The sequence below is a fragment of the Chrysemys picta genome, chromosome 15 (assembly GCF_011386835.1).
Source record: "Chrysemys picta bellii isolate R12L10 chromosome 15, ASM1138683v2, whole genome shotgun sequence".
In the NCBI taxonomy this organism is placed as follows: Eukaryota; Metazoa; Chordata; order Testudines; family Emydidae; genus Chrysemys; species Chrysemys picta.
The window spans coordinates 26,991,145-27,017,326 of NC_088805.1; the positions used below are offsets into that span (position 1 = coordinate 26,991,145).

The 26,182-nt window shown below is 42.5% G+C and overlaps 1 protein-coding gene across 2 annotated transcripts in view; it reads right to left on the reverse strand.

Moving 5' to 3' along the window:
* Window positions 1-26,182, reverse strand: part of ATP2A2 (ATPase sarcoplasmic/endoplasmic reticulum Ca2+ transporting 2) — an 81,597-nt gene that overhangs the window by 18,696 nt on the left and 36,719 nt on the right. For both annotated transcript variants that reach the window (XM_065568074.1, XM_008163545.4), the window contains exons 6-13: window positions 24,666-24,746; window positions 20,298-20,383; window positions 17,643-18,107; window positions 13,223-13,311; window positions 8,806-8,908; window positions 7,576-7,707; window positions 7,361-7,483; window positions 6,935-7,153 (exon numbers count right to left, since the gene is read on the reverse strand). In XM_065568074.1, coding sequence (XP_065424146.1) covers window positions 6,935-7,153; window positions 7,361-7,483; window positions 7,576-7,707; window positions 8,806-8,908; window positions 13,223-13,311; window positions 17,643-18,107; window positions 20,298-20,383; window positions 24,666-24,746 — 1,298 coding nt within the window. The remainder of the gene's footprint in view (window positions 1-6,934; window positions 7,154-7,360; window positions 7,484-7,575; window positions 7,708-8,805; window positions 8,909-13,222; window positions 13,312-17,642; window positions 18,108-20,297; window positions 20,384-24,665; window positions 24,747-26,182) is intronic.

Here is a 26,182-nt window from a genome sequence, read left to right on the forward strand (position 1 = left end):
AGGATAGGCGTTGTGAGGAGACCGGTGAGCCTTTCATTCGGTCGGCCACTGCAACGAAGAGTTGCGTCGTCTTTCTAAAGGGCCTTGTGCGGTCAATGTAGAAGGCCAGGGCCCTGCGTACGTCCAGGGAATGCAAACGTTGATCCTGGCGAGAAGCATGTGGTTTAGGGTGAAAGACCGGGAGAAATATATCCTGGTTGATATGAAATGGAGAAACCACCTTAGGGAGAAAGGCAGGATGTGGGCGGAGCTGCACTTTATCCTTATGGAAAACTGTGTAAGGGGGCTCGGATGTAAGCGCCCTGAGTTCAGAAACGCGCCTTGCTGAGGTGATGGCTACGAGGAAGGCTGTCTTCCAGGACAGGTACAGAAGTGAACAGGTGGCCAGTGGCTCGAATGGAGGACCTGTGAGCTTGGAGAGAACCAGGTTGAGGTCCCACGTCGGAACGGGCTGACGTTGTTGTGGGTACATCCGGTCTAAGCCCTTGAGGAATCTAACGACTATCGGGTTAGAGAATACCGAGGACGCGAGTTCCCCTGGATGGAAGGCCGATATAGCGGCCAGGTGAACTCTAATTGAAGATATCGCCAACCCTTGCTGTTTTAGGGAGAGGAGATATTCCAAAATAAGAGGAATAGGTGCGTGCAATGGGGACGTGGCTCGTTGTTCGCACCAACAGGAGAAGCGCTTCCACTTGGCCAAGTATGTGGTCCGTGTTGAGGGCTTCCTACTGCTCAGCAGAATCTGTTGGACAGAGTGTGAACACTGTTGCTCTGCCTGGGTGAACCATGGAGCAGCCACGCCGTGAGGTGGAGTGATTGCAGGTCGGGGTGACGCAGCCGGCCGTGGTTCTGCGTGATGAGATCCGGATACAACGGAAGCGGGATCGGTGTCTGAACCGAGAGTTCCAACAGCGTGGTGTACCAATGTTGTCTCGGCCACGCTGGAGCGACCAGAATTACCTGTGCCTGGTCTCTGCGCAATTTGAGCAGTACCTTGTGGACCAGAGGAAACGGAGGGAAGGCATAAAACAGGTGGTCTTTCCAGGGAAGGAGAAACGCATCCGAGAGGGAGCCTGGGGCTCGACCTTGCAGGGAGCAGAACACGTGGCACTTCCTGTTGTCTCGAGATGCAAACAGGTCTATCTGGGGAAACCCCCACTTCTGGAAGACGGAATGTATGATGTCCGGACGGATAGACCACTCGTGCGTTTGAAAGGACCTGCTGAGTCGGTCCGCTAAAGTGTTCTGGACTCCAGGGAGGAACGATGCCGTGAGATGGATTGAGTGGGCGATGCAGAAGTCCCACAGGCGAATGGCCTCTTGGCATAGAATTGACGAACGTGCTCCTCCTTGCTTGTTGATGTAAAACATGGCCGTGGTGTTGTCGGTGAGAACTAACACACAGCGGCCCCGTAGGAGATTGAGAAATGCCTGGCACGCCAGGCGCACCGCCATCAGTTCCCGAACATTGATGTGTAGGGCTAGCTGAGGTGCAGTCCACAGGCCCTGGGTATGGTGCTCGTTGAGATGGGCGCCCCAACCCAGAGATGAAGCGTCTGTGACCAGGTGCAGAGAGGGTTGTGGGGCGTGAAACGGCATCCCCTCGCAAACCACATTGTGATCTAGCCACCATGTGAGGGAGGTCAGGACCGAGTTCGGGATTGTGACCACCATATTCAGGCTGTCCCGATGTGGGCGGTATATTGATGACACCCAGGTCTGGAGTGGGCGAAGCCGAAGTCTGGCATGCCTGGTTACGTACGTGCAGGAAGCCATGTGACCCAGGAGGGTAAGGCACGACCTCACCGTGGTAGTTGGGAAGGCCTTGAGTCCTTGGATGAGGCTCGTGATGGTGCAAAAGCGATTGTCTGGCAGGATGGCTTGTGCGCGTCTGGAGTCTAGAACCGCACCGATGAATTCTATTCTCTGGGTAGGTTCTAGAGTGGATTTGTCCTTGTTGAGTAGGATACCCAACTTGTTGAATGTGCGCACTATTATGTGGACGTGATCGCGAACTTGTTCCTTGGTGCGACCACGTACCAGCCAGTCGTCTAGGTACGGGAACACCTGTATCCCTTGCCGACGAAGGTACGCTGCCACGACAGCCATACATTTCGTGAAGACCCGTGGGGCCGAAGATAGGCCGAAGGGAAGGACTGCAAATTGGTAGTGCACCCTGTTTACCACGAATCGGAGGAAGCGTCTGTGAGGCGGGTAAATAGCAATGTGAAAGTATGCGTCTTTCATGTCGAGGGCGGCAAACCAGTCTCCAGGATCGAGGGAAGGGATAATGGCCCCCAGAGAGACCATGCGGAACTTCAACTTTACTACGAATTTGTTGAGTCCGCGCAAGTCCAAGATGGGTCGCAGACCTCCTTTGGACTTGGGGATGAGGAAGTAACGGGAATAGAATCCCCTGCCCCTTAAATCCACCGGAACCTCCTCTATGGCCCCCATGGCGAGGAGCGTAGAGACTTCCTGTATAAGAAGTTGCTCGTGAGAAGGGTCCCTGAAGAGGGACGGGGAAGGGGGGGAGGAGGGGGGAAATGAAGAAAACTGGATAGCGTATCCCCTCTCCACCGTGCGGAGGACCCAACGGTCCGAAGTTATAAGGGACCAAGCACGGTGGAAGTGGGAGAGGCGATCCCGAAAGGAGGGGGCTGGATCCTGGGGGATGACTGGGGCGCCGTCCTCGACCGCACCTTCAAAAGTTCTGCCTGGGGCCTGAAGGTGGTCTAGGTGGCCCCTGGTTCTGGCCAGGTTGAGGGCCGGTCCACCTTCTTCTACCACCTCGCCCTCGCCTCCGGGCCGAGTCCTGTCTCTGACGAGGCGGGGGGGGGTAGAAGCGCTGAGGCTGCGGCCTAAACGGCCTGCGCTGGGGGCCCACAACATGCATCCCCAGGGAGCGCATGATTGTTCTCGAATCCTTGAGGCTCTGCAGGCGGGAGTCCGTCTTATCCGAGAACAATCCATGACCCTCAAAAGGCAGATCTTGTAGGGTTTGCTGCAGCTCCGGAGGCAAACCCGAAACCTGAAGCCAGGAGATCCTGCGCATAGCGATACCCGAAGCCAGGGTCCTCGCCGCTGAGTCTGCAATGTCCAAGGAGGCCTGCAAGGAGGTCCGAGCCACCTTCTTGCCCTCCTCTACCATGGCTCCAAACTCTTCCCTGGACTCTTGGGGAATCAACTCCTTAAACTTCCCCATAGAGTTCCAGGAGTTGAAATTGTAGCGGCTCAGTAGCGCCTGTTGGTTCGCCGCTCTAAGTTGTAGCCCTCCGGCTGAGTAAACCTTACGGCCAAACAGATCGAGCCGCTTAGCCTCTTTTGATTTAGGCGCTGCAGCCTGCTGGCCGTGGCGCTCTCGTGCATTCACTGATTCCACCACCAGTGAACACGGTTGGGGGTGGGTATACAAGTACCCATAGTCCTTAGAGGGGACAAAGTATTTTCTTTCCACCCCTCTCGCTGTGGGTGGAATGGAGGCAGGAGTTTGCCATATCGTATCCGCATTCGATTGTATCGTGCGGATCAGAGGTAACGCCACCCTCGATGGGGCATCTGCTCCAAGGATGTTCACGATCGGGTCGTGCACCTCCACTATCTCCTCCGCCTGCAGGTCCATATTACGGGCCATCCTACGCAGGAGATCCTGGTGAGCCCGAAGATCTATCGGAGGGGGACCCGTACATGAAGTGCCCGCCACTGCCTCGTCCGGAGAGGAGGAAGAGGATGCCTCCGGTGGTACCGGATCCAAGGGGGGGTCCTGATCCCCTTGCTCTTGGGCCGGGGCATCACCTGCACTTGGGTCCCTGGTGTCGGGTGGCGTGGACACCGAAGCCTCCATGCCTCCTGGCGGAGGCCGAGAGATGGTGGATTCTGGGGCCCTTCTGACCGAGTGACCCGAGCGAGAGGTCGATGGTATTGGAGCCCCTTGCTCTTGGTGGTACGCCCACGGGGTCCAAAACGACCAGTGAGATGGTCCATGAGAGTGGTCCTCTGCCATCTCTTGCCAGTGGCCGAAATTTTGTTCCTCGGCGTGCCCTTGAGGGGGGTATGCCGATCTCGACAGGTCCTCCGAGGAACGAGACACCGATCTAGACGGCCATGGCGGTGCCGAGAGAGATGAAACCATCCCGGTGGGCTGCGGTGCCGCACGGTGCCGGTCCGGAGATGATCTATCTCTGCGCGGTGCCGGCGATCGGTGCCGGGATCGCGACCGGTGCCGATGACCTCGTCGGTGCCGGGAGTCGGATCTGGACCTCGACGAGGACCTGGAGTATGCCCGGTGCCGGGAGCGACCCCTCGACGTCGAGCGTCGACCGTAGCGGTGCCGAGAGCTACGTCTCGACGTTGATCGGTGCCGACGATCATATCGGTGCCGAGACGAAGAGCGGTGCCGCGAAGAAGATCTTGGCCGCGAGTACGACCGGTGCCGAGACGGTATTCGGTGCCGGGACTGCGAGCGGCGTGGGGACCTGCTTCGGGACCTGGATCGGTGCCGAGGTTCCAGCCCTTGTGATGGCGGGCGCATCAAGGCAGGTTTCCCCCTCGACTGGACCGTGCGAGTCAACGGTGCAATCGGTGCCGGTGGTTGAGGCGGTGCCGGCTCCGTGAGAGCTATTAAGTCTCTCGCTGCCGCGAAGGTCTCTGGAGTCGACGGGAGGCACTGTATCACCGCCGGCCTGGGGGGAGACGCTATCTGCACCGGACTCAACGGCCTCGGCGCCGGAGTCGACGGTGCCGGAGGCACCTGTTTTCGTTGCTCCACCGGTGGACGCGGCTCTACCCCCGGCACTGGGGGAGCTGGCGTCTTCGGCACTGATGTCCCCGTCTTATGGGCTTTTTTATGCCCTGGGGATAAGGACCGGCGCCGAGGCACTTGCTGTGTCTGCGGTGCCGACGAGGTCCGGTGCCGGGGAGGCTTGTCTGACGCCACTCGCGTGGTCGTCGCAGCCGGTGCCGCCGGGGCACTGCGCACCGAGGTGCTAGGTGCCGGGGCCTTGCTCGTGGAAGGAGTGTCCGGGCTAAGAGCCGCCTCCATCAGAAGTTGCCTGAGCCGAAAGTCCCGCTCCTTCTTGGTTCTCGGACGGAAGGCCTTACAGATTTTACACTTGTCTGTCTGGTGTGACTCTCCCAGGCACTTCAGACAGGATTCGTGCGGGTCGCTCGTGGGCATAGGTTTAGCGCAGGAGGCGCACAGCTTGAAGCCGGGAGCGTTGGGCATGAGCCCGGCCCCGCGGCCGGGGGAGAAAGGGGGGAGACGACCCCCTTAATCCCCTGGACTACTTAGAACAACTTTAAAACTACTTAACTAATTTACAACAAACTCTAGGACTATAACTATAACTACAACTATGATACAACAAGATAAGCTAGGGAAAGTGGAGAACAGCTAAGCAGCGCTCCACAGTTCCAACGACCGTCAGGGGCGGTAAGAAGGAACTGAGGGGGCGCCGGGTCGGCTGGGGTATATATTCAGCGCCATGAAGGCGCCACTCTAGGGGGCTCCACAGCCGACCCGCCGGTGTTGCTAGGGTAAAAATCTTCCGACGATCGTGCACGCGGCGCGCGCACACCTAATGGAATGGATATGAGCAAGCACTCGAAGAAGAATGTTTTGTCTCTGTAATCCTGACTTTGTTCTAGTGCAGCATTTTATGCAGCATCCTCTGGTTCTGAAACATAACACTGAGAAGAGTCTCAATGAGTTAAGCATATGGAGCAACTTAAAGTGTGTTCCTACCCTGAGAAGTGACTAAAAATGGCATTCTGTGTTTCCAAATGTATTATGTCTCTTTGCCTTCAGCTCAAAAGTGCTCAGTTCATAAGTTAAAAGGTGATCTAATTGCCGCCTTGCAGATGCCACCTGCACTCAGGGTCAAGTCTTTCTTTCTCATGCATACTGCTAGCAAGAGATTCTCCAAGCCAAATAATCTGCAACTTCAACTGTCTTCAAAAATGAAGTCCTAGTTATACATGTAATTGTACTGAAATATAATGGAGTTGTTCAGATAGTTGAGGGCAGAATCTTTACTAATGAAAATACAAGAGAAGGGAAAGAACCCAGCTTGACCCTCGGATTCCAAGGTGAGTTTGTAGGACAGGCAATTAGGAAACACTTGTAAACGGAGAAAATAAGAGCTTAAAGCAGTAGTTTCCAAACTGTGGAGCATTTCCCTCCTGGGGGAGAGGGAAAAGCGGGGCGCAGAGGAACGTTCGGAGCAGGTGCGGCAGGGCTCAGGCCAGCCCCCATGGGGAACGCCCCTCAGCCCTGCTCTGCCCACAACCCTGGCCTCTGCTCTCAGCTCCGAGGGGGGAGTGACAAAAAGTTTGGAGACCACTGGCTTAAAGTAAGTAACTGAAGCACAATACACAATTTCCCCAGTGCGATTTTTATGAATTACTTTTTCCAGAACCAAAATTTAAAGAGTCTCAGATACTATGTTGATGAGAACTATAGGTAGTTTGAGAAATATATGTATTCTGCACCACAACATTAGCATTAATTGCAAAAGACCAGCCTGAATGGTACCTTACTAAAAACTTATAATCAAGTGTCTATGTATAGATCAGCCACCAGAAGCACCAAGAACAAATAACTTTTAGTCCAGACTCTGCTGGGGGAGTGATGCCAGGGGGTGAGGGAATTTAAGAACCCAAAGGATGCTCCTAATTTTGGTCCCCTGGATATCTCGCACAACTTGCTGTTGCTAAGCCATTGAGTCAGACCACATCTATTAATTCAGAAAAAGCTTCTGAAGTGTTATATTTATGTTTGAAAAGAATCCAACTTGTTAAAAGCATTGCCCTTTACTGTTTTGTCTTCTGAAAAAAAAACAAAAAAACCCAACTCATTCTTAATAAAAAAGTCACCACTCTTACAGGAAAAACTGTTGAAACAAAGGAGTGGCAAGCCTTTTACTAAACTAACCTCATAATTAATAAAGTTTGCAGAGTCCTCAAGGTTCATTTCTTCTCTTCTTGGTGGATTGTCATGTGTTGCTAGAGCCAAGCAACGCAATGTGTCTCTACCAGTACCCCACTCTCGAATGACAGTCATGATCTTCTGCTTAATTCCTGGAGTTAATAGTACTTTAGTGCTTCCAACACGAACATGCGTACACCTGTCAAGTACACCTTCAGGAGCACCCTACAGAAGCAAAGCAAGAAATGAGCAAATTTGTTCTCCATCACAGAATCATTTCACACAAGATAAGAAAGCAGTCCATCTCCAAAACTGATAACACTAGGCACACTTTATGCTCATGGTTCAGCTACAATTAGTCTAAGCACAACTTCAAGAGTCATGTTACTTTGTAGCCATTTCAAAACTATACTTCTCATATGCTGAACTTGCCTTAACAAACATCTTGCTCATGGATGTCCGGCTCGGTTTGTTTGGAGTACAGTAGACAGACATGGACTTTCTGTCCCTTGAGAATTCCAGAGTGAACTCTTTCTTCATGAGTTGTTTTATGACCTATGAAGGAGACATTATTAACATTTCATTCAGATTGCAACAACAACATAACTGAAATCACATACGGTTTACAGTATTTTGGAAGTACTGACCGAGCTGCAAGCATTTGCACGTTCAATTCTGGAGAGCCCCTTTAATTCTGTGTCAAATACATTCATCTTCTCAACCAGGCAGCTGAGTGCAGTCTCCGTAGCTTCTCCAACCTTTTCATACACTCCCTTAGCCTTCAATTCATTAAAAAAAATGGAGAATTATTACTGCTATAAAAACCTTGGTCTTTGGCAAGTCACCACAGTGAAATTTCAAGTGATACAATGATTGGAAACAATACTTAGCAGATCTTGTTGCAGTTCATAATGAAAAAAAACAAAGAAATGAGTTTCTCCAAAATGTCAGATTTCACCAATCTTTTTTCCTCATCTTAAAAGGAAAACCGTTTTTGCCACAGTAAAAGCTGTGTTATCCAGCACTTTACCAACCAGAAAGCTCTATTGGGACAAGGGAGGGGGTGTGGGGTGCCGGATCCGGGTGGTGCTCACCTCGGGCAGCTCCCTGCAAGTGGCAACATATCCCTGCTACTTCTAGGCAGAGGTGCGGTTAAGTGGCTCTGCACACTGCCCCATCCCGTCTCGAGCGCTGGCTCTGCAGCTCCCAGTGGCCTGTCTAGGCGTGCCTCCACCTAGGAGCAGCAGGGACATGTCGCTGCTTGCGGGGAGCTGCCCAAGGTGAGTGCCACCCAGATCCAGTACCCCCCTCCCATGTCGCAACCCCGTCTCCTCCTGCACCCAAACTCCCTCCCCCTCTTAGTTAACCGGATTCCCCCCCCCCTACACACACATATTGTTTAAACTTACCAGCACCTCCCATTCTCCCAACATGCTGGATAACAAAGCTTTTACTGGATTTTCCTAATTTATATTTGCAATGTATCATTTCAAGATAGAGATTTAGGACAAGCAGGAAAGCCTAGCAACAGTGCCCTCTACATTGTTAAGGAGGAGACAGGTCTGAGTTCCAAGTTAGTCTCACTCTTAACTCAAGTTGCTCAACAAAGGTCCTCTCTAGCCAAATAAGGAGTGGCATTAACTGTTTCTTAAGGGACTAAGTGGTCTCCCTTAACCAGAAGAATAATGGTTATAACATTGTGCTTTATAGGTGTTTATATGGGAAATAGAATAGGAAGTCACTAACACCCTGAGAGTTTGCTCAAAAAATGTGAGGCACCTCCCAACTTTGGGGAAAGATACAAAGTAAATTTAGACAAGAACAAGCATTTAACTTCATTCTGGTTTCCTCTTGTATTGTAAAAAAGATTGACTTACTTCATTGTAATCCAAAGAAGAATCATTACAAAGTGCACAGATCGTTGCTAGTTCTACAAGGCCATCATACTGATGACATTTAACAAGTTTGTCATCTTTATGCCTGTCAATAAATAAATAAATACATACGTAAGGACCTGAGTGAAAAGTTACTGAGTCAGTTAACTATGCTCTTACATTTCACCCATTTTTTCCTTAGTTAATCCCTCTATATACTGAATGATAGAAAACAACGCAAATTCATTGTTTAGTGAAGATTCTGAAGCAATGGTTCTCTCTCAGTTATAAGACGTGGCATTACAGAATCTGCACGAAAGAAACATTCTATCCTGAAAAATGCAAGGCAGAGTTAAAAATGAGAGCACTGTACCGTTAAACTAGGCTTTAAATAAGGAGTATGGATACAAATTTCTGGATTTTATTTTATGCTCCTCTTTTCATAAGGACTTATGTTTTAGTGACATATTTCACCATTTTATGTTCCCACAAGGGCTCACTATGGCAACAGATTTTTGTTGTTGTTTCTTCCCTGTGTCACTCAGTTTTTAAGATACAATCTACATTTATGGTGTTAAATAAGATAGGAGCAAGGAATGGGTCTAAGAGTTCACAGCTTAAGATAGACAAGACCAAAGACAAGAACAGCTATGGATCAAAAGTTCAGATAAAAGAAGGTGTGGGAGTATTGATGGAAACAAGCGTTGGAAGGATTCCCGGAAGTACTGTTATAAGGAAGAACTTGAAGGAGAAGAGAGGGTGCTTGTTAAATAAGCAGAAGGAGGAGATTTGAAGCTTAGGGGCAAAAAGAGTAAAAGTAAAAAAGGTGAGAGTTTGAAAAGGAGATAAGCAAGTGTGGGAAAAAGGATGATGATTATTAACAGGTTTTACTATGGCTTTTGGAGTACACACACACACCCCCACCCACCCACCCCTCATATATATTAATGATTTACCTTTACAAGTATTATCCCCATTTTACAGTAAGAAAATGGAGGAACTGAGTTTAAGTGATTTGTAGGAGGTCCCACAGGAAATCTATAGCAGTGCTGGGAACAGAACACACAGATTGGACAGGGACTCTCTCCTGTCACTTCTTTAATCACAAGACTATCCTCTTTTCTATTTCTAGTTTCCAGTAGAGAGAAATTATTTGCTTTCCAGGAGTGACCCACTCCTGATTATGGACATTAGCACCCAAACAGTTTCACGGTGGTATATGACATTAATAAGATTAATTTTGCAAATGTTAACTTCATATATTAGAGCTACATCCCCTCTTTACTTTTCACGCTTAGATATTCACGTTAGAATGGTATTACTTATAGAGACTTATTTTATACAACATCAGCATACCTCTAGATTAGCATGAAATAATTATTGAGGCATTATGACAACTACTGCTGGTACTTTTTTTTTTTTTTTTTTTTTATAAGCCAGTGAATACTGACTACCCCCTAAACAGAGGCTGTCCACCAGCATGGGTCCATTTTTCTCCTGTGTACTTCAATTGGAAAACAGACTACTGCTACATAGTACAACGTTTACTGTAAACATACAGCAAATGTAGCTACATAGCAAGCTTTTTCCCAGTTATTTTGTAGTATTATAAATTATACAAATACTGGAACCTGTTGCTGTATACCATATAAATAACTAGAAGTCCATATTAAAAAAAAAAAAAAAAGAATCTAAATGTAAGGTATCATCCCTTGTTAAATATTTTGTATATTAAGTTACAGCTACAAGCAACACACACACACACACACACACACACACACAGATAACAAGAATTTGTGTTAATTACTTCAAATTCTCTCAGCCCTCCTAATTTTCATCTCATTTTACCTGTCATAGGTTATGCTCTTTTCTATTGTCTTCATTTGGGTTGGATTTCTATTTTCTGAGGATAACTGTTTGGATAACCTCTGGAACCTTGTCATTTAACAGTACTGTTTTTTCTTGCCTTACTCTTCCCTGTGTTTCTGAGACTCAGTCATGGTGTGCACAAGTAGCCTCTGTGCAGAGTCTAGGGCACTTTCAATTTCTCCCTTTGAAATCTCCTTCACTAATCTAAGAGCCTAAAGTCAAATGTGAGTAATTTAAAGTTCGGAGTCAAAGTGACAGTTTTGGGCATGATCACTCCCTCAAGGATAGTGAAGGTGTGCATAGGCCATATACACGGGTGCAGAGTGAAGTGAACAGAATAAGGTTTCATCAGAAATGGTATGGGGCCAACAGAGAAACAAGAGGAGTATTACATTTTAATATTTTGGCTGCATAGTCAATTCCATTAGAAAAACTGGTTCTAACTGATTCTACTGTTCCAATAGAAAACATATATGTTGCTTTTGAATTCATACTTTCAATGAATTTTTATAATTTTTTTGAGCTTTCTGAAAGCGCTAACGTGTTTCCTGAGATAGAGAAACTTCATGAAGTACCAAGACTTGTTTTTTGTTACTTACTATAAATTAGGTCATTTGTGTTTACATGTACATTTACTTTCATAAGTGCCTCCTTCCATCCACCTACATGGAAAATAATGGTTTCCTAGCCCTTAAAACAACAAAACAAAACCCCAAAAAACTAATTCTCGACTTACAGAGGAATGATTTTATTATTTTGATGTACTGGAGAATTATTTGCTTTAAAAATATTTTAAATCCAAGGTGAAGTCAGTCAGTTATTGATCCAAATGATTATAAACCACACACCCCACACAAACAAGCAAACAAAAAACCCAGTGGACTGAATGACTAAATCCACTCCAAGCAAAGATGAAGATCATCAATTTGCCTTAAGGACCTGAGGATTCAACTACCAGAATTTTTTATGGCAAGGTGACATACTGTAGCACTATGAAATGTACAAGCACAGTATCCTACACGAGCTCAAGGACTCTAAGTAAACAGAATATGGAATTACGACTATAATTTTATTTTATTAATAGGGCCTGACATCAGTCATCAATTTATGTTAACATTCCATCTTCACTGACTGGTATTGGGTAAGTGTAAATAGATAGGTACATGAAGATTCCTTATATGAAAAGGAAATTGCTACAAAGTCTTTTGGATGGCCCAAAATAACCTATTTCTTGACATGGAAATTTCAAGTCTTATTTGCAATTAACTTTTAAACAAAAAAGAAAATTTACAGAATTAATAATTCTAAATATTGAGAACTCTATTCACTGCTATGAGGATTATCATTATGGACATTGCTAAAAACCTATTGACTTTTTGGAGCAACATATGCCAAACCTCAAACTGTAAAGAGATGTTTAAAGTATATATTTCAACTCATTGTATAGGGAAATTTTGTAAATAAATCCTCATAAATTTAAATATATCTGAAAAAGCATACCCTTCCCCCGCCCAAGAAGGAGTTATTTATTACAGCTCCTTTTCTCAATTTTTCTCTAATGAAAGATATTTTCTCTCTGGGGTGCGATCCTAGGATTCTCAGAATTCTAAGGATGAAAAAAAAAAAAAAAATCTCCATCCCACTAGTGTAACCTTATGTTTATTAACATTTCCACTGGAGACAATAAAGCTATCAGCCTTTTCAAAAAAAAGTCAGTGGTTTAGAGCAGTGTTTAATCTTTTTGATATCAGGGACTGGCTTGCTGCCTTCCTAAACTGTGTCAAAAAAATCTCAGTGACCAGAGCCAGTCCATGGACCAGTTGTTGAGAAACTCTGGTTTACAGCGTACAACTTTAGAAAAAGACCAAAGCTACTGTAGATACATAGTAAGGGACCAATCCTTAAGCACTGATCTACAGAGTTCAAAGGGTACTGCAGGTCCTGAGCATCTATTCAAATTTGTCTTGAAAAAGGTGAATTCCAGAACAGAGAGCAACCCAAAGAGTCAATGAATTCCTCAACTGTCCTCATAGGGGGCAATACTATTTGAGAGATTACAAGAATTTAAGATTTAAGTTTAAAACAGGTGACTATAACTTCCATAAAGGAATGGGAATGTAGGTCCCATGCAGCATCATTGAAAGATACTTATTAAACTACTAAAATCTTTTTTTTTTTTTTTTTGAAATCTAAATCTAAATCTAGAAAGCTTTCAACAAGAGAAATACCACAACCCTAATTCATCATTTCTGGAAGATTAGTTGTCAAGTGAACGATGTAAAAATAAATAAATAAATAAATAAATAAAATGTATATTTTAAGGATGCTTCATTAGATTTAGACTTTGCAGAATTTAACTTCCTTTCAGTAAGTTTTATTCTAGGCTAAAACAGGTCGTCTCTAACCTCAAATTTATATACACAATGGTTGAGAAACTCTGATACATTAACAAATGTTATCAGATACTTTAATATACTGAGCTGCCTATCAGTATGTACATGTACAACCAATGGATAAATTGGCAGACATTTAACATGAATGAAGCACTTACACTTCTCCCATGGGAGCATATGTTGACCCTGTTACAGTAAATTCATTCAGGGAACAGGCATCTCCTTCTACTCTGTCCAGGACGAATATCTGTAAGAAAAAAAAGTGTTTTAAAATATTAAATTAGTATAATCAGACACTAAATTTAAATGGACTGAAATCAGTTTGAATTTGTCACATTATATATACATAAGACAAAATTTAAGAAGGAGCAATCCGTTCACAGAAAAGCTAAGACAGGCAGAAAGGATAGATACCAATTCTAAAATTCATCCTTGACAACATAATTTTATTTGCTCCAGATATTTAACCATGTGTGCATGCAACACTACTCTGTTATGTAAGCCAGGATTGTTAGTCTATCAACTGTGGTAACAGTGGAGCACGTTGATCAAAAGGGCTAAAAGTGACTGTCCCAATTCGAACTGCCTGACCTAGTCATGTACCCAGGTGATAATTCTAATTCTAGCAGATCTTTCTGGAGGTATGTTCCTAGGCTTCAGATACATACAATTCAGATATTAATTTTCTATGAATTTGTTAAAAGCACAGTAGTCCCAAGGCAAGAAAAAAATAACCAGTTTGAAGACCGGAGTGGATTTATCTGTACAGACCATATCAGGTAAGATAGAATCACAAAGTACTTCAGAGCAGTAAAGTCTGCTTCTAGATATCAGAGACCAAGAGAATATAGGTAATGTCCCACTCCAGGGAAGTGACCCTTTCCTATGAGCCTTTGAGTAAGAGCATTCCTATCTTCAGTTTTTTACTAAAGAAATTTGTTTCCAGTGTATTACTGTTTTGGAGGGCATTCAAATAGCTCAAGTACCCCTGCAACATATAATGGAGCGTAATTTCTAAAGTAGAGAATAAACTAGTGTTTGAGGAATGCAGATGCTCCCCCACCTCAGTCATCTGCATCCTTTAATCCTGTTTCCACAGCAGAGGAGCCACAGGCAGAACCAAAAATCAGATAAGGGGTCAAAAATCTAGTGCTTGAAGTTCTGATATTCCAAAATGACAAATGCCTTTTGATAAACTACCCAGCTGATAGAGTGGCCATGGTGGAGAAACAAGAATCATTCTTTTATAGATCTGAAGTAATAGTATAGCATTGTGGAAAAATGTGATTGTAATTGGTTACATAATATATTACATAATTGGCACCATTATATGAACCAGTCACAAACTTTCCCACAAAGTCATGCCGTTACATATATGACAGAGAAACAGGACATTGCCTGCTTAACTGTTTTTAATCTAAAAACAGAGTCATGTTTCGGTAATGCCTCGCTTTTACTTTATCTACTCTACACTGCATTTTAGTTAAGCCTCTAATCCCATTGGTAGAAAAAACTGAAGTCTTAATAACAAGATAGTCAATAACTGCTCTTCATGATGGCTGAAAATTTTACAAAATACTTAAAATTCAGAAGGCAGACAGGTGGGTGAATTTGAAAGTCACTCCAGAGAATATGAAACTGCATCAGACTGAAAAGACAGTAACTCTTGTCCTAAATCTGTCATACAAACCTTTAAATTCCTACAAACATGTACAGGCTACAACTCAGCAACAGCACACTATATAGAAGATATAAATCTCACATGGAATTACCATGGCAAAGGCTTCTTGAAAAGCTAAGCATAGTGCCTCCTTAAGTGAAGTCAGAGGTAGCCGTACCACTTGTTTGCCATACTTTAATGTAGACAAGTTTCAGTTGCAAAATTTTAATGATTTTGATTCTTCTGAAAACATGAATGAATCATGGTGCATAGGATCCAAAACACTCCGCTTTCTAAATATCAGAAAGGACTCATATTGCATTCCAAAAGAAACCTTTATAAATGAATCTGAAAGTATCTGGATGTTCTTAAGAACATGGAAGCGCTCTGCTTTTTGGCACCTGAGTGATGAAATGACCCCTATGAAGGCTAGGGCAGTTATGCAATACCACTGCAAGTAACCTCCTCCAGAATACTAATGAGCAGCTGCTTTGTCTCTACACTACAATACTTAACTCTGTGTAAGACTAGCAATCTTGTTAAAAAGGAAAGAAGAAAAACCTGCCATTAATCAAGTGAGAATAAATAAATAGAATAATGTTTAAGAGTTTCTGGATTTTTGGGGGGGAAGGGGAGGTTCCCCAAATCTTTATAGCACATTTATACATTTAAAATTCTGGTCTGGTACAGTAATTTTGAACAGTATTTGAGGTCATGTAATGCAGCCAGCACAGTAGCTCTAATATCTGATAATCACTTAACTACCCTTCAAGATTAGAAATATCTTCATCAGAATCAGAAACGTATCAACTTGTAAAATACTATTTCCAGTAAATTCCTGTTCAGAATTCCAAGTGGCAGGGCTGCATGAAAGATTGGAAATTGAACATGCAGCACAATAATACGCAGTTATGGTATACTAGAGTTACCATATTCAAACATTTAAAAAAAAGAGGACACTCCACGGGGCCCTGGCCCCGCCCCCGGCCCTGCCCCAACTCCGCCCCTTCTCTGCCCCCATTCCAACCCCTTCCCCAAAGTCCCTGCCCCAACTCTGCCCCCTCCTCTGAGCACCCCGCATTCCCCCTCCTCCCTCCCGCTCTGATCTTGGTTGGGGGTTGCTAAGTGCTTCCCTGCTCCCCATTCGCCCCACAGCCCCTATGCCCTTGCCTGCCCTGCTCCTCCTCACCCTGCAGCCTCTGCACCCCCCCGCCCCTGCAGCCTCTGTGCCCCCTGCACCCCCCTGCCGCCTCTGTGCCCCCTGCTCCCCACTCGCCCTGCAGCCTCTGCGCCCCCTGCCTGCCCTGCCGCCTCTGCACCCCCTGCCTGCCCTGCTCCTCCTCGCTCTGCAGCCTCTGCACCCCCCTGCCCCTGCAGCCTCTGTGCCCCCTGCACCCCCCTGCCGCCTCTGTGCCCCCTGCTCCCCACTCGCCCTGCAGCCTCTGCGCCTCCTGCCTGCCCTGCCCCTGCAGCCTCTGCGCCCCCCCGCCGCTGCCTGCCCTGCTCCCCCCACTCACCCGGCAGAGGGAGAACTGTGGGCTCCACGTGGACTCAAACACTGCCGTGCTGCTCTGTGGGGCAGGAGGGAGTGGGGGAGGGGGAGGGACTCTGGCTGCTAGAGGCCCCAGTGGCTGTGAGCGGCTTTCAATCAGGCCAGGCGTCCAATCAGCCACGCCGCACTCTGCATGAGGGGAAAGGGGAAATCCCGGACATTTCTTCTTGATTAGAAATCTCCCCCCGGACGGCCATTTAAAGCTGAAAAACCCGGACATGTCCGGGGAAACCCGGACGGATAGTAACCCTATGGTATACTACTTTAATCAACATTAGAAACTATTTTTTGAAGAACAAAATCAGTCAGTTGCTTTACTCCCGTCTAGTATCAAAAGTGACATTGGCAATTGAATCAGTGCATGATTTTCATATCTGAAGGCATCTCAGATCTGAATTCTGGTCTACCAAATGAATCTTACAATACAGTGTACTTGAAATACTGCATAGATTTGAAATATTCAGGTATAAAGCTAGAGAAGATGGGATAAACAGAGGGAGGTACATCCTTTCATAGGATCTGATGCTATATGGTGGTGAAAACTCCTGTGCTCACTTGAGCCCCATCTATTATATTACAGCTTCCACCTTTGGAGTTGCAATGGTGGTGAATTATGGATCCCATTTTTGCTAGTGCAGGCAACCTCAGTGAGGAAGAGCTGATGAATTACAGAACTGAGGTGAAAGTTAGAAAGGGGGTAAAGGGGACAGTTTAATAGGACATGGAAGTTGCTGTAATTTGGTCATATTCCCATTGACGCTGCCCCTTTTCTTTTTTCATGTCTATCTGCTAGAGTGGATGTCTGAGAGTCAGTACAGAGTTAGGAGCAACAATGCCCAGTATGAAGTAAATCAAAAGGAACAACAGCGTACAGTCAGACTGTATAAGAATATTAAACACTTCATAGTCTGTAGCATTCTCTCACTCTATAAAGATCTCCAAGGGCCCACCTTCATAAAGCAAGATGTCTATTCACTTGCCTTCTGATATACAACCTGTTCTATACTTCTGGACGTGTGGACAGATTGTCCTAAGGAAAATGGCCCTGTTTTTAAAACTGTGTGGCATAAGACAGTTAAGAGAAAGGTATTTGCAAATGAAAAACGTTCCCATCAAGCGTGGGTACAGCTATTTTTGGCCATAACTAAATAAAGAAAAGATGAAAATCTTAAACATTACGTGGTGAAAAGCTGAACTGAAAGTGGAATAGTACTGTAGCAAATAAAGCAAGATTTTGACGGCATAAAAGCAAAGCTGATTACATTGTTTTATATAGGAATAGAATTTAGGCAACGTTTAATAAGAGAACCTGGGGGGGGGGGGGGGAATAAAGGAAATGCAGAATAAATTAATCAATTCACCGTACCCTGCAAACTGACATCTGGTTGGTTGTGAGAGTACCAGTCTTATCAGAACAAATAACAGACGTGCAACCCAGCGTTTCAACGGATGGCAGACTTCTAACAATAGCATTCTTCTTGGCCATTCTGCGGGTTCCTAGGGCCAAGCATGTGGTAATAACAGCAGGCAGACCCTCAGGGATAGCAGCAACAGCAAGAGCAACAGCAATTTTAAAGTAGTAGATAGCGCCTCGAATCCAGGAGCCACCATGAACTGGATCATTGAAGTGACCTATGTTGATTATCCAGACAGCAATGCAAATGAGTGAGATGACTTTGGACAGCTGCTCTCCAAACTCATCCAGTTTCTGTTGCAGTGGTGTTCTCTCTTGTTCAGTAGCTACCATCTCATCACGAATTTTGCCAATTTCAGTGTTCACTCCTGTTGCTACAACTACTCCCATAGCTTTACCAGCAGCAATGTTAGTCCCCTAAAATGGAATCAAAAAAAGAAGGGAAAAGAGATTCGTAAGTCGTTCTGTGACAATATTGAAGTAGAGCTGTTGCATATCAGATTCACAGATAACTTTTTCTGCTAAGACATTAAGTTCTATCTGAAAGTTTGTTCTCTGATTTTGGCTAATTTAAGATGCAATGCTCATGTGGTTCACATATTTCACTGTTATCAGTTCTTGATAAGTTATTTTGGATTCTATTTTGACAGCCATTCTTTGTGAGGTCAGTAAGGTGGTATACATTAGTCCTTAAAAGGGCACGAGTACCCTTACCAAAAGGTATGTTCCTTATTAACCTGTGGAAGATCCACATAAAACAAAAGGGGAAGCTAATTATATAAGAAAAAGTGATAACACAATATGAAGTAAAATGGATACACTGAAGAATTTTTACTCTTTTAGTTAAAGAAATCTTAGTCATTTAATGTAACAATTTGTAACAGTCATTTAAGCTTGAAACTAAAAGTAAAGCCAAAGTACTGTGTAGTCAAGGAGCTTTCCATTAACAATTGTGTCTGTTTCTAGCTAAACATCAAAGCCAAAAGAGCTTCTATGGGGGAAGAGGAATGAGTGGGAGACCTGTATATATTATGCTATCAGTTTGAAATACACCTGCTTTTCTAATTTTTTAAACTGTTCAAGACTCAATTCCAGAGAAGCTGCTAGTAGATTAAGCTAGATTCCCCAATGCTTTCACTGCCACCTGCTCTGAGTACAAGATAGATAGCCACCTACAAAAAGCCTACTACAAACATTAATTGCCATCACCATCATGTAAATGTAAGATCTAGTTCATGCAGTATAGTACTGGAAATACAGAGTGATAGTGTTATGAAGGGTTAATGTTAGCAGGGTCACGTTTACCAAGAGATCATCAGTAAATCAAATGTGCTCTTAACACCAGAGTAGCTTCCTTACTGTTTTGAAAGTTAGGAAAGAGGATTAAAACAGCAGGTAGGAAGTGAGTGAAAAAATTCTTTGCATAGAAAGTTTAAAATGTTACATCAAACACCAGTAAGTCCTAAAACCTTAAGTAGGCAAGACTAAAAAATGTTGCCTCCCTTAACCATGTTAACATTTGTGAATCAATCTATTTCTATGTCCAGACTAGCCATTTGTACCTACAATATCTATTTTTCTATATTTCATAAGAACCACCTTAATAAGTCCAGACTGCTTGGAGTTTCAGTTACATTTCTCTTTAAGTTTAATATTCCCCAATAAATCCAAATATGCAGACTTTCCTTAAAGGATGGGCCAATGAAGAACTATTAATATTGACTCATAACATGCAGCATGACAAAATTCTTCTAAGACCTATGTCCAAATTCAGTCCTTGGGTAAGCAAGCACAACTCCACTCAAGTCAATGGGCTTACAGCCATGGTAGTGGTCACCCTTAAATCGCAAGGAAAGAATTTAATATTTTGCTAACTCGAGCCCAATTCTGCCACCTGGTACACGCACCGAATATTCCTGGGCTCAAATGGGTGCCTTCATGAATATATTCAGAGAGAGAAAGAATGGCAGAATCAGACCTTGAAAAGCAAAGTTTACCAATAACCTATAATCATTCATTTACTATTTAATACTTAAGCATCCTAAAGCATTCAAATTTTTTGTCCAGTCTGTATGAAGCAATGAAATGGTGCATAGACTAAAATTAAGCTTCTAGTTCTCACTGAATATTCAGACACAGTATACAAATGAGGGAAGCTCAATTCAAATCATTCCTCTTTATGAAATATTGCTAGTTCTTAAGAGGTGAAATGACATGGATTTCACAATTAGTTTCCAAGTGCACACACACTGGTAAAAGTCTTTTTTTTTAAATGTTTTTCTAGGATGTATGCAAATTTCTGCACCAAAAGTAGAAGTTAAATTTCTCGAGTTTATTTGGATTGAGAAATCCTTTCCTTAAGGATTCATTTTAATAAAGCAGACAGGATTTCCTCTTGGTTTCTAATCAATCTGAGGCGCTTGCTGCAGACAGCAGTTTATGTTTGGTAGAGTACAGCAAAGGTAGCATGTATATACTATTTATAGTGTTATTTAACCTGAATAACTCTTGAAATTCTAAGACTTAAAAAGCTCCACTAGCGTTCATTTGGTAAATTCTATATTGCTGTAAGTCACTAACTCTCATAACTTAAAAAAAATTACTTACAGAAAAAAGCATGTTCTTCTTGTCTTGGTTCACAGCACGAGGATCAGGCACAGGATCAGTATGCTTAATGACAGATACAGATTCACCTAAATAAAGGTTATAGTGTTAATGGGAGTTCGTATGTGTAATTTTAACTTTACTTGTAAACTGATCTAATAGAAAATATGGTATAAGCTTAAACTCCTTAAAATTGTATTTATCTTGTCATGGCACTTGCATATACTTTTCTTATAGCATTTCAATAAAGTTTTAATGGTTTCCATAGCCACACTTCCTGTTTCTTTTAAAGTAGATTGAAATCTAAGGCTTTATTAAAAAGGACTCAAAGGGAAGAATTACAATTTATACACAAGTGAGTTCATGGTTTTCCTTCAGTGGAGCATCCATTTTTAAGATTTTAAAACATTCAGACCCTATGCCTGATGTGGGTTTACACAACAAATACTACCAGAAAAGATTTTTCAGATAGAGTCTGAAAATATTGATAAGAAATTAATTCCAATGGAAGGTAGGAGTCCATACAAGATCCTGTTAGATTAAGGTCCATTCTCTTTCCTACAATTCTTCTTCCTAGTCTTAGCCCTAAAGGTTCTGTAACTTCAGTAAAGAATGCACTTGTCTGCTGGTTCTCTGAACAAGAGCAGTTTAATCTAATCTGACCTTATTCTTGCCTATATAAAATGTCAAAGAAAAGATCTAAGACACTAACTAGAAAAGGGCATATAAATCTACTGTATTCTTCATTACCACCTTTGAAAGGTACATTTTGATCTCCTGCCCAGAAATTCTAGATGGTAAACTAAACTTAGGTACTGAACAGTTTCCTCATGACGAAAGGTTTCTAGTTACATTTAGCATCTTATTTTTAAGATAAATCCTCTGTTTATGAAAAGAGGAACAGTTGGTCTCTTTATAAATAAATTCGTTTGTTTTTTTCCTTAATCAAAAGTACACACTGAATTTGGACACTGCAAAAGTGATTCAACTAAGATCTACCAACTGAAATTTCTTGCTTGCTGTTCCGATATAAAATTCTATAAAAGGCTGCAAAATAATTAAGAATAATTCCCTGTAAAGCATCAGGAAAGTAACTGGACTGATTAATATAATCAAAAGCCAGACAGATACAATACTATATACTTCAGTGACATGAGAATTCACATTAAAAAAAGCATACATAAAGCAAGCTATTCATATTTTTGGAATAAGTACCTCCAAAGTTTAAGTAACATTTAGAGTTTAAGCCAGGCTCTTTATTTTAAGAGAAAGCAGGGAGCTAAACAGCCCATTTTAAGTAGCTGACACTAACAACATTTTGTTTTTTAAAAAAGCTTTCGTTTTCTTTCTATATTTATCTCAGGTGGAATAGGATAAACAGAGAATGAGTTTTCTGGAAAAAAAAAAATCATCCAAATTTCAGAGGCCAGTTTAGCACTACAGTAACTTTGTGTTATGCCATATTTCAGACTGGCTAATATTAATATTTTCAAATTTCTGTATTAAGTTTTATTAGTTGCCTTCAAATTTGAGAAACTGATCAAATAAAATATGTTAGAGAGAAGTGGAAGGGGCCAATGAAGAAGAAAATGGTGACAGTTAATAGGTTACATTTATATTCCAGGATTTACCCTTCCCCTCTCCCCCTTAATGGTGTTACAAATCAAAACTACCAGACTGCCCAATGCTATTCATTATAGCCCAGGACTTTGTCCTTGAGCATAAAGAGCCTATCATCTTTGTTGGGAGTGAGGAGGAAAAGGAACAGCCTAGAGAAAAGCATTACAGCCTCAGAGGATGATAGTCACTACAGAGGCCGAAATAATGAAGCTATGAATGTTGGGAAGGATTAAGAGGGACATTAGGTAAAACTGAAATCCAAAATAAAAGGAAGATAAACTATTAATTCATTTGTCTAATCATTCACTGCTGTTGAGAAAAGACAACCAAATCATTTTTACATGCCTTGAATGGACTATGGACAAGTGGGGCTCATGTCCAGATGTCTAGGCATCTGCCAGAAACACTCTAGCCTCCTTTTTCCTCTTATTACTTATTATTCCCACTTATTAATTTTAAATTAATCCACAAAAGCTATAGATTAGAATGTACAAGTTTTCAAGTACTTTAAAACAGTTTTAAGGGGGCGTAAGAGCACAGGACGCAATCAGTACTTGGGTGGGGGGAGGGAAGGTTTGGACGAGAACAGTGTCCTTAGTTAGACAGTATGTTTTTGAAATCTACACATGGCTGAATGCACTTCTTTGCAAGGTCAATCTCTCATAAAAGCCACATGTTGCTATTGCATTTATTGAGTTACCTGTGATTTTAAGGTGTTAAATCTGGCTTATCACAAGCCTCAGGTGGTAGAGTGTAATATCTGGATTCCAGGGCCATACTAATAGCAGATTATAGCATACTATATAAGGTTTGTTCAGTACACATTTTCAAAATGAAAACATCTTTACAAGCCACTGTTTGGACTGAGTATCAAAGCAAGTTTTGAAAGCGTTAGTTTATGTAGCTTTCAGCACTTCCAAGCTTACCACTTTCTCTTTCAGTTACAAGACTGACAGCTAGGTCAATGAGAAGTAGAAGTTGTAGCTCAGAGGAGCTTCTCACTGTGTGTGAATCCTGAAGAAACACACTACAGTACCATTTAATTAAGACACTCCCCTTCATCTCCCTGATCAGGGTGAAATTTCTTAAGTCTGGCTGCTCTGCTAAATTAGAAACCCAGAAAAGAAAAAACCACCTTAGTAGTTAGAAATTCACCCAGACAGGAAAAATTCATTTTATTGAAACCTAGGGTCTCTTGAAGAGAAATTGAGCAAGAGTTTCTACTAAGCCCCAGTTTCTGCTTCTCGTCATCCTAGGTCAATCTGGATAACAAAGTCTTAAAAAGTTTATATATTATGTAAAACTCCCCATACCTCAAACAAAGGGTTTTGACCACTGTGTAGCCATGAAAGGAGAGGTGTAAACAAGTGATAGGGTCTTCAGAACTCAGGGTGTTTGACCACATTTTTCTGAATTTTTGTATGTTTGCTATCATAAGGTCAATAAGACAATTTTGTTAAACCATGCACAAGACAGGCCCCTGAAGTCAAACAAAAAATAAATTCAGATTTGCTTTTATAAACGAGGAAAACTGATGTTTGGCAGATTCAGCATTTAAGAGTACTACAGTATCACATGTTGCATAACATACTTCATTTAATATGAGCTTCCGTAACTTTAAAAAAAAAAAGTTACTTATATCTGGGTAATACACAGAAAATGCTTGATCGTTCAAACCGAGTGAACTCCATAAATGGCAAACAATTGCTAGTGAGACAAGGTGGGTGAGGGAATATCTTATTGGTCCAACTTCTGTTGGACAGAGACAAAAGCTTTCGAGCTTACACACAGAGCTCTTCTTCAGGTCTGGGAAACCCTCGCATAAAGTATCACTGCTAAATACAAGGTTTGAACAGATTAGCATAAGTAATTAACAGACCTCAAGGAAACATTCAAGGTGAAGTGACCTGTTAACACTCCTCCAGAGGAAAGGAACGGGGTGGGGGTTTGTTAGGGGGTTACAGATTGGATTTATGGCTTATTACAACAGTGTGTCTGTTCAGTCCATGATTTTTAGTGTCTAGCAAAGTTATGAATTTAAGATCCCAGGCTTGTCTTTTGAAAGTGTTTTGCAGGTTTCCTTTGAGGATAGGTCAGATACAGTGATTGTTTTGTGAGAAATGTTCACCCACAAGTGATAGGGTGTTTTTGTCTTTTATTGTTTTCCTGTGAGAGTTCATTTGAGAGTGTAATGATTGTCTGGTTTCACCCACATAACTGCTATTGGGGCATTTAGTGCACTGGATAAAGTACATCACATGTTGTGGTAAGTATGTGTAGAACCCATGGATCTTGAAAGGGGTGTTATGTGTTGGGGAGGGGGTTGATCATTGTAGCAGTGGAGGTATACCCGAAGGTTTTGCATCTGCACAAAGCAATTGCTAGTATAACCCAGTACTTCATATTTTTATATATGATTGGCCACAAATCAGTAGCCCCAATTATGGTATCCTCTCTGATGTAGTTTCATTTTACATAAATGTATCTGCCAACAATCCCAATAAAACTTCAGAAACCCCATAAAGAAGAAAACTCATTAGTCTCCCACAAGTTGAGTCTATATAGCCAAGTATTTAGTAGTATATGTTCATCATTGCAATATGAGATTGCAAGATCATATTGTTCAACAGCCGTTGGCCGTTATGATACAGTAACCAAGCAAACCACATTACTTAAGCAACTTGGGCCTGACAGTGAATCAAAACCAATTCTAAACATATACTTACATAACTCAAAAATGATACAGCCTACCTGTCAGAATTGATTGGTCTACCCTTAGAGTTGTAGATTTGATAGAAGTAAGTCTTATATCAGCAGGAACCTTGTCACCAACTATGGATTCAAAACAAAGTTAGAGAATTTAGTTATTCAGTAATGATTTATAAGCAATCACTCTATATCAACAAGTTTTTTAGGTGTTTGCTGAATAACTGCTCAGTAAGTGTTCAGTTAAATGATACTATCAGCATTTCCTATAGCTTTTGTAAGTTGCAATATTCTCTACAAATGTGTTATAAAATTCACTTTGAACTGCTAAAATAATTCAGACTTGTATAAGCACTAAATAAATAAATCTGTTTGGTACAAGTCTCTGAAAAACAGAAATGAACACATTTTATGTTTCCATGAAGTTACTTCTCAGAACACCTTGAGATAGTATGGACAGAACATGGCCTACTAGAAGCTGAATGAGTTCCAGAAGCAACTGGAGAATATACATTTCAAAACTTTTCCATGTATCAAAAAACCCACAAACTACTGTGGTTCTCAGGCACCGATATTGGCTACTGGCTTTGACTTTCCCCTCCAGAAATTCTTTGCTTACACAGTATCATATTTGGCACAAAAGAAATAGCTAAAGTTAGTCCTCAGCAATCCAAAGATGGGAAAAATACAGAGAATTTTCAAAGTTAAAAGAAAATATTTGAAGTTAATACAAAGACTGCTGTACCCACTTGTTAGGGACCAATCGTGAATGTAATGCACTCCTACAAATATGCTAGTCATTGCAAAGTTCTAATGCTATATTCTAAACATGGTCATACAGTGCAGAGGTCAATTTTAGATTTGAATAGTATATTGGCTTATTTTTTCCATAGCCTCATAACAATATGATCAGCTAACCATTAAGATACCAAGTTCTGAATCCCCATTTGTGAATTGTGATGACATTCACATGAGATATTTTCTGTCCTGGGATTGACTTTATATATTCTACCTACTAGATATTAATGCAAACATTTGAGAAAATCCTTTCCATCCTATGCCAGGAACAGTTTTCCAAAAATGTAGCCAAAGATAGGACAGTAAATAGGGAAGATGCTCCTGAAGATGCTAAAGAATAAGCATGAGCCCAGAGCTATGTAGCTGGCTATTCTCTCCAGCATCTTCATTGTTTCCCCCCCCAGCATCTTCATTGGGTTTTTTAATCCCAAATTCATTCCCCTTTCTACTCCCTCTTATTCTGTTATTCCTGGTTTTCAAGTCACAGCAAAATGAACAGCTGCTCTGTCACCACCACCATTTTGTGAATCGGCCCAAGAAATTGGTTTGTGGAGGCAAATAAACCTGTTGAAACTTGTTAATCTAACTCACATTTCTGTACATCTCTTTATATGCTGTGTTTAACAATTTCTAATTGGTTAGTATAATACTTGTATCAAGTCCATTTCTATTCTTAATGTGGAAAGTCTCTAATTTCATTTATTGTGAAATAAAGCATACAAGTTCTGAAGGAAACGAAGAATCTGAATGCTTTGATTACTAGC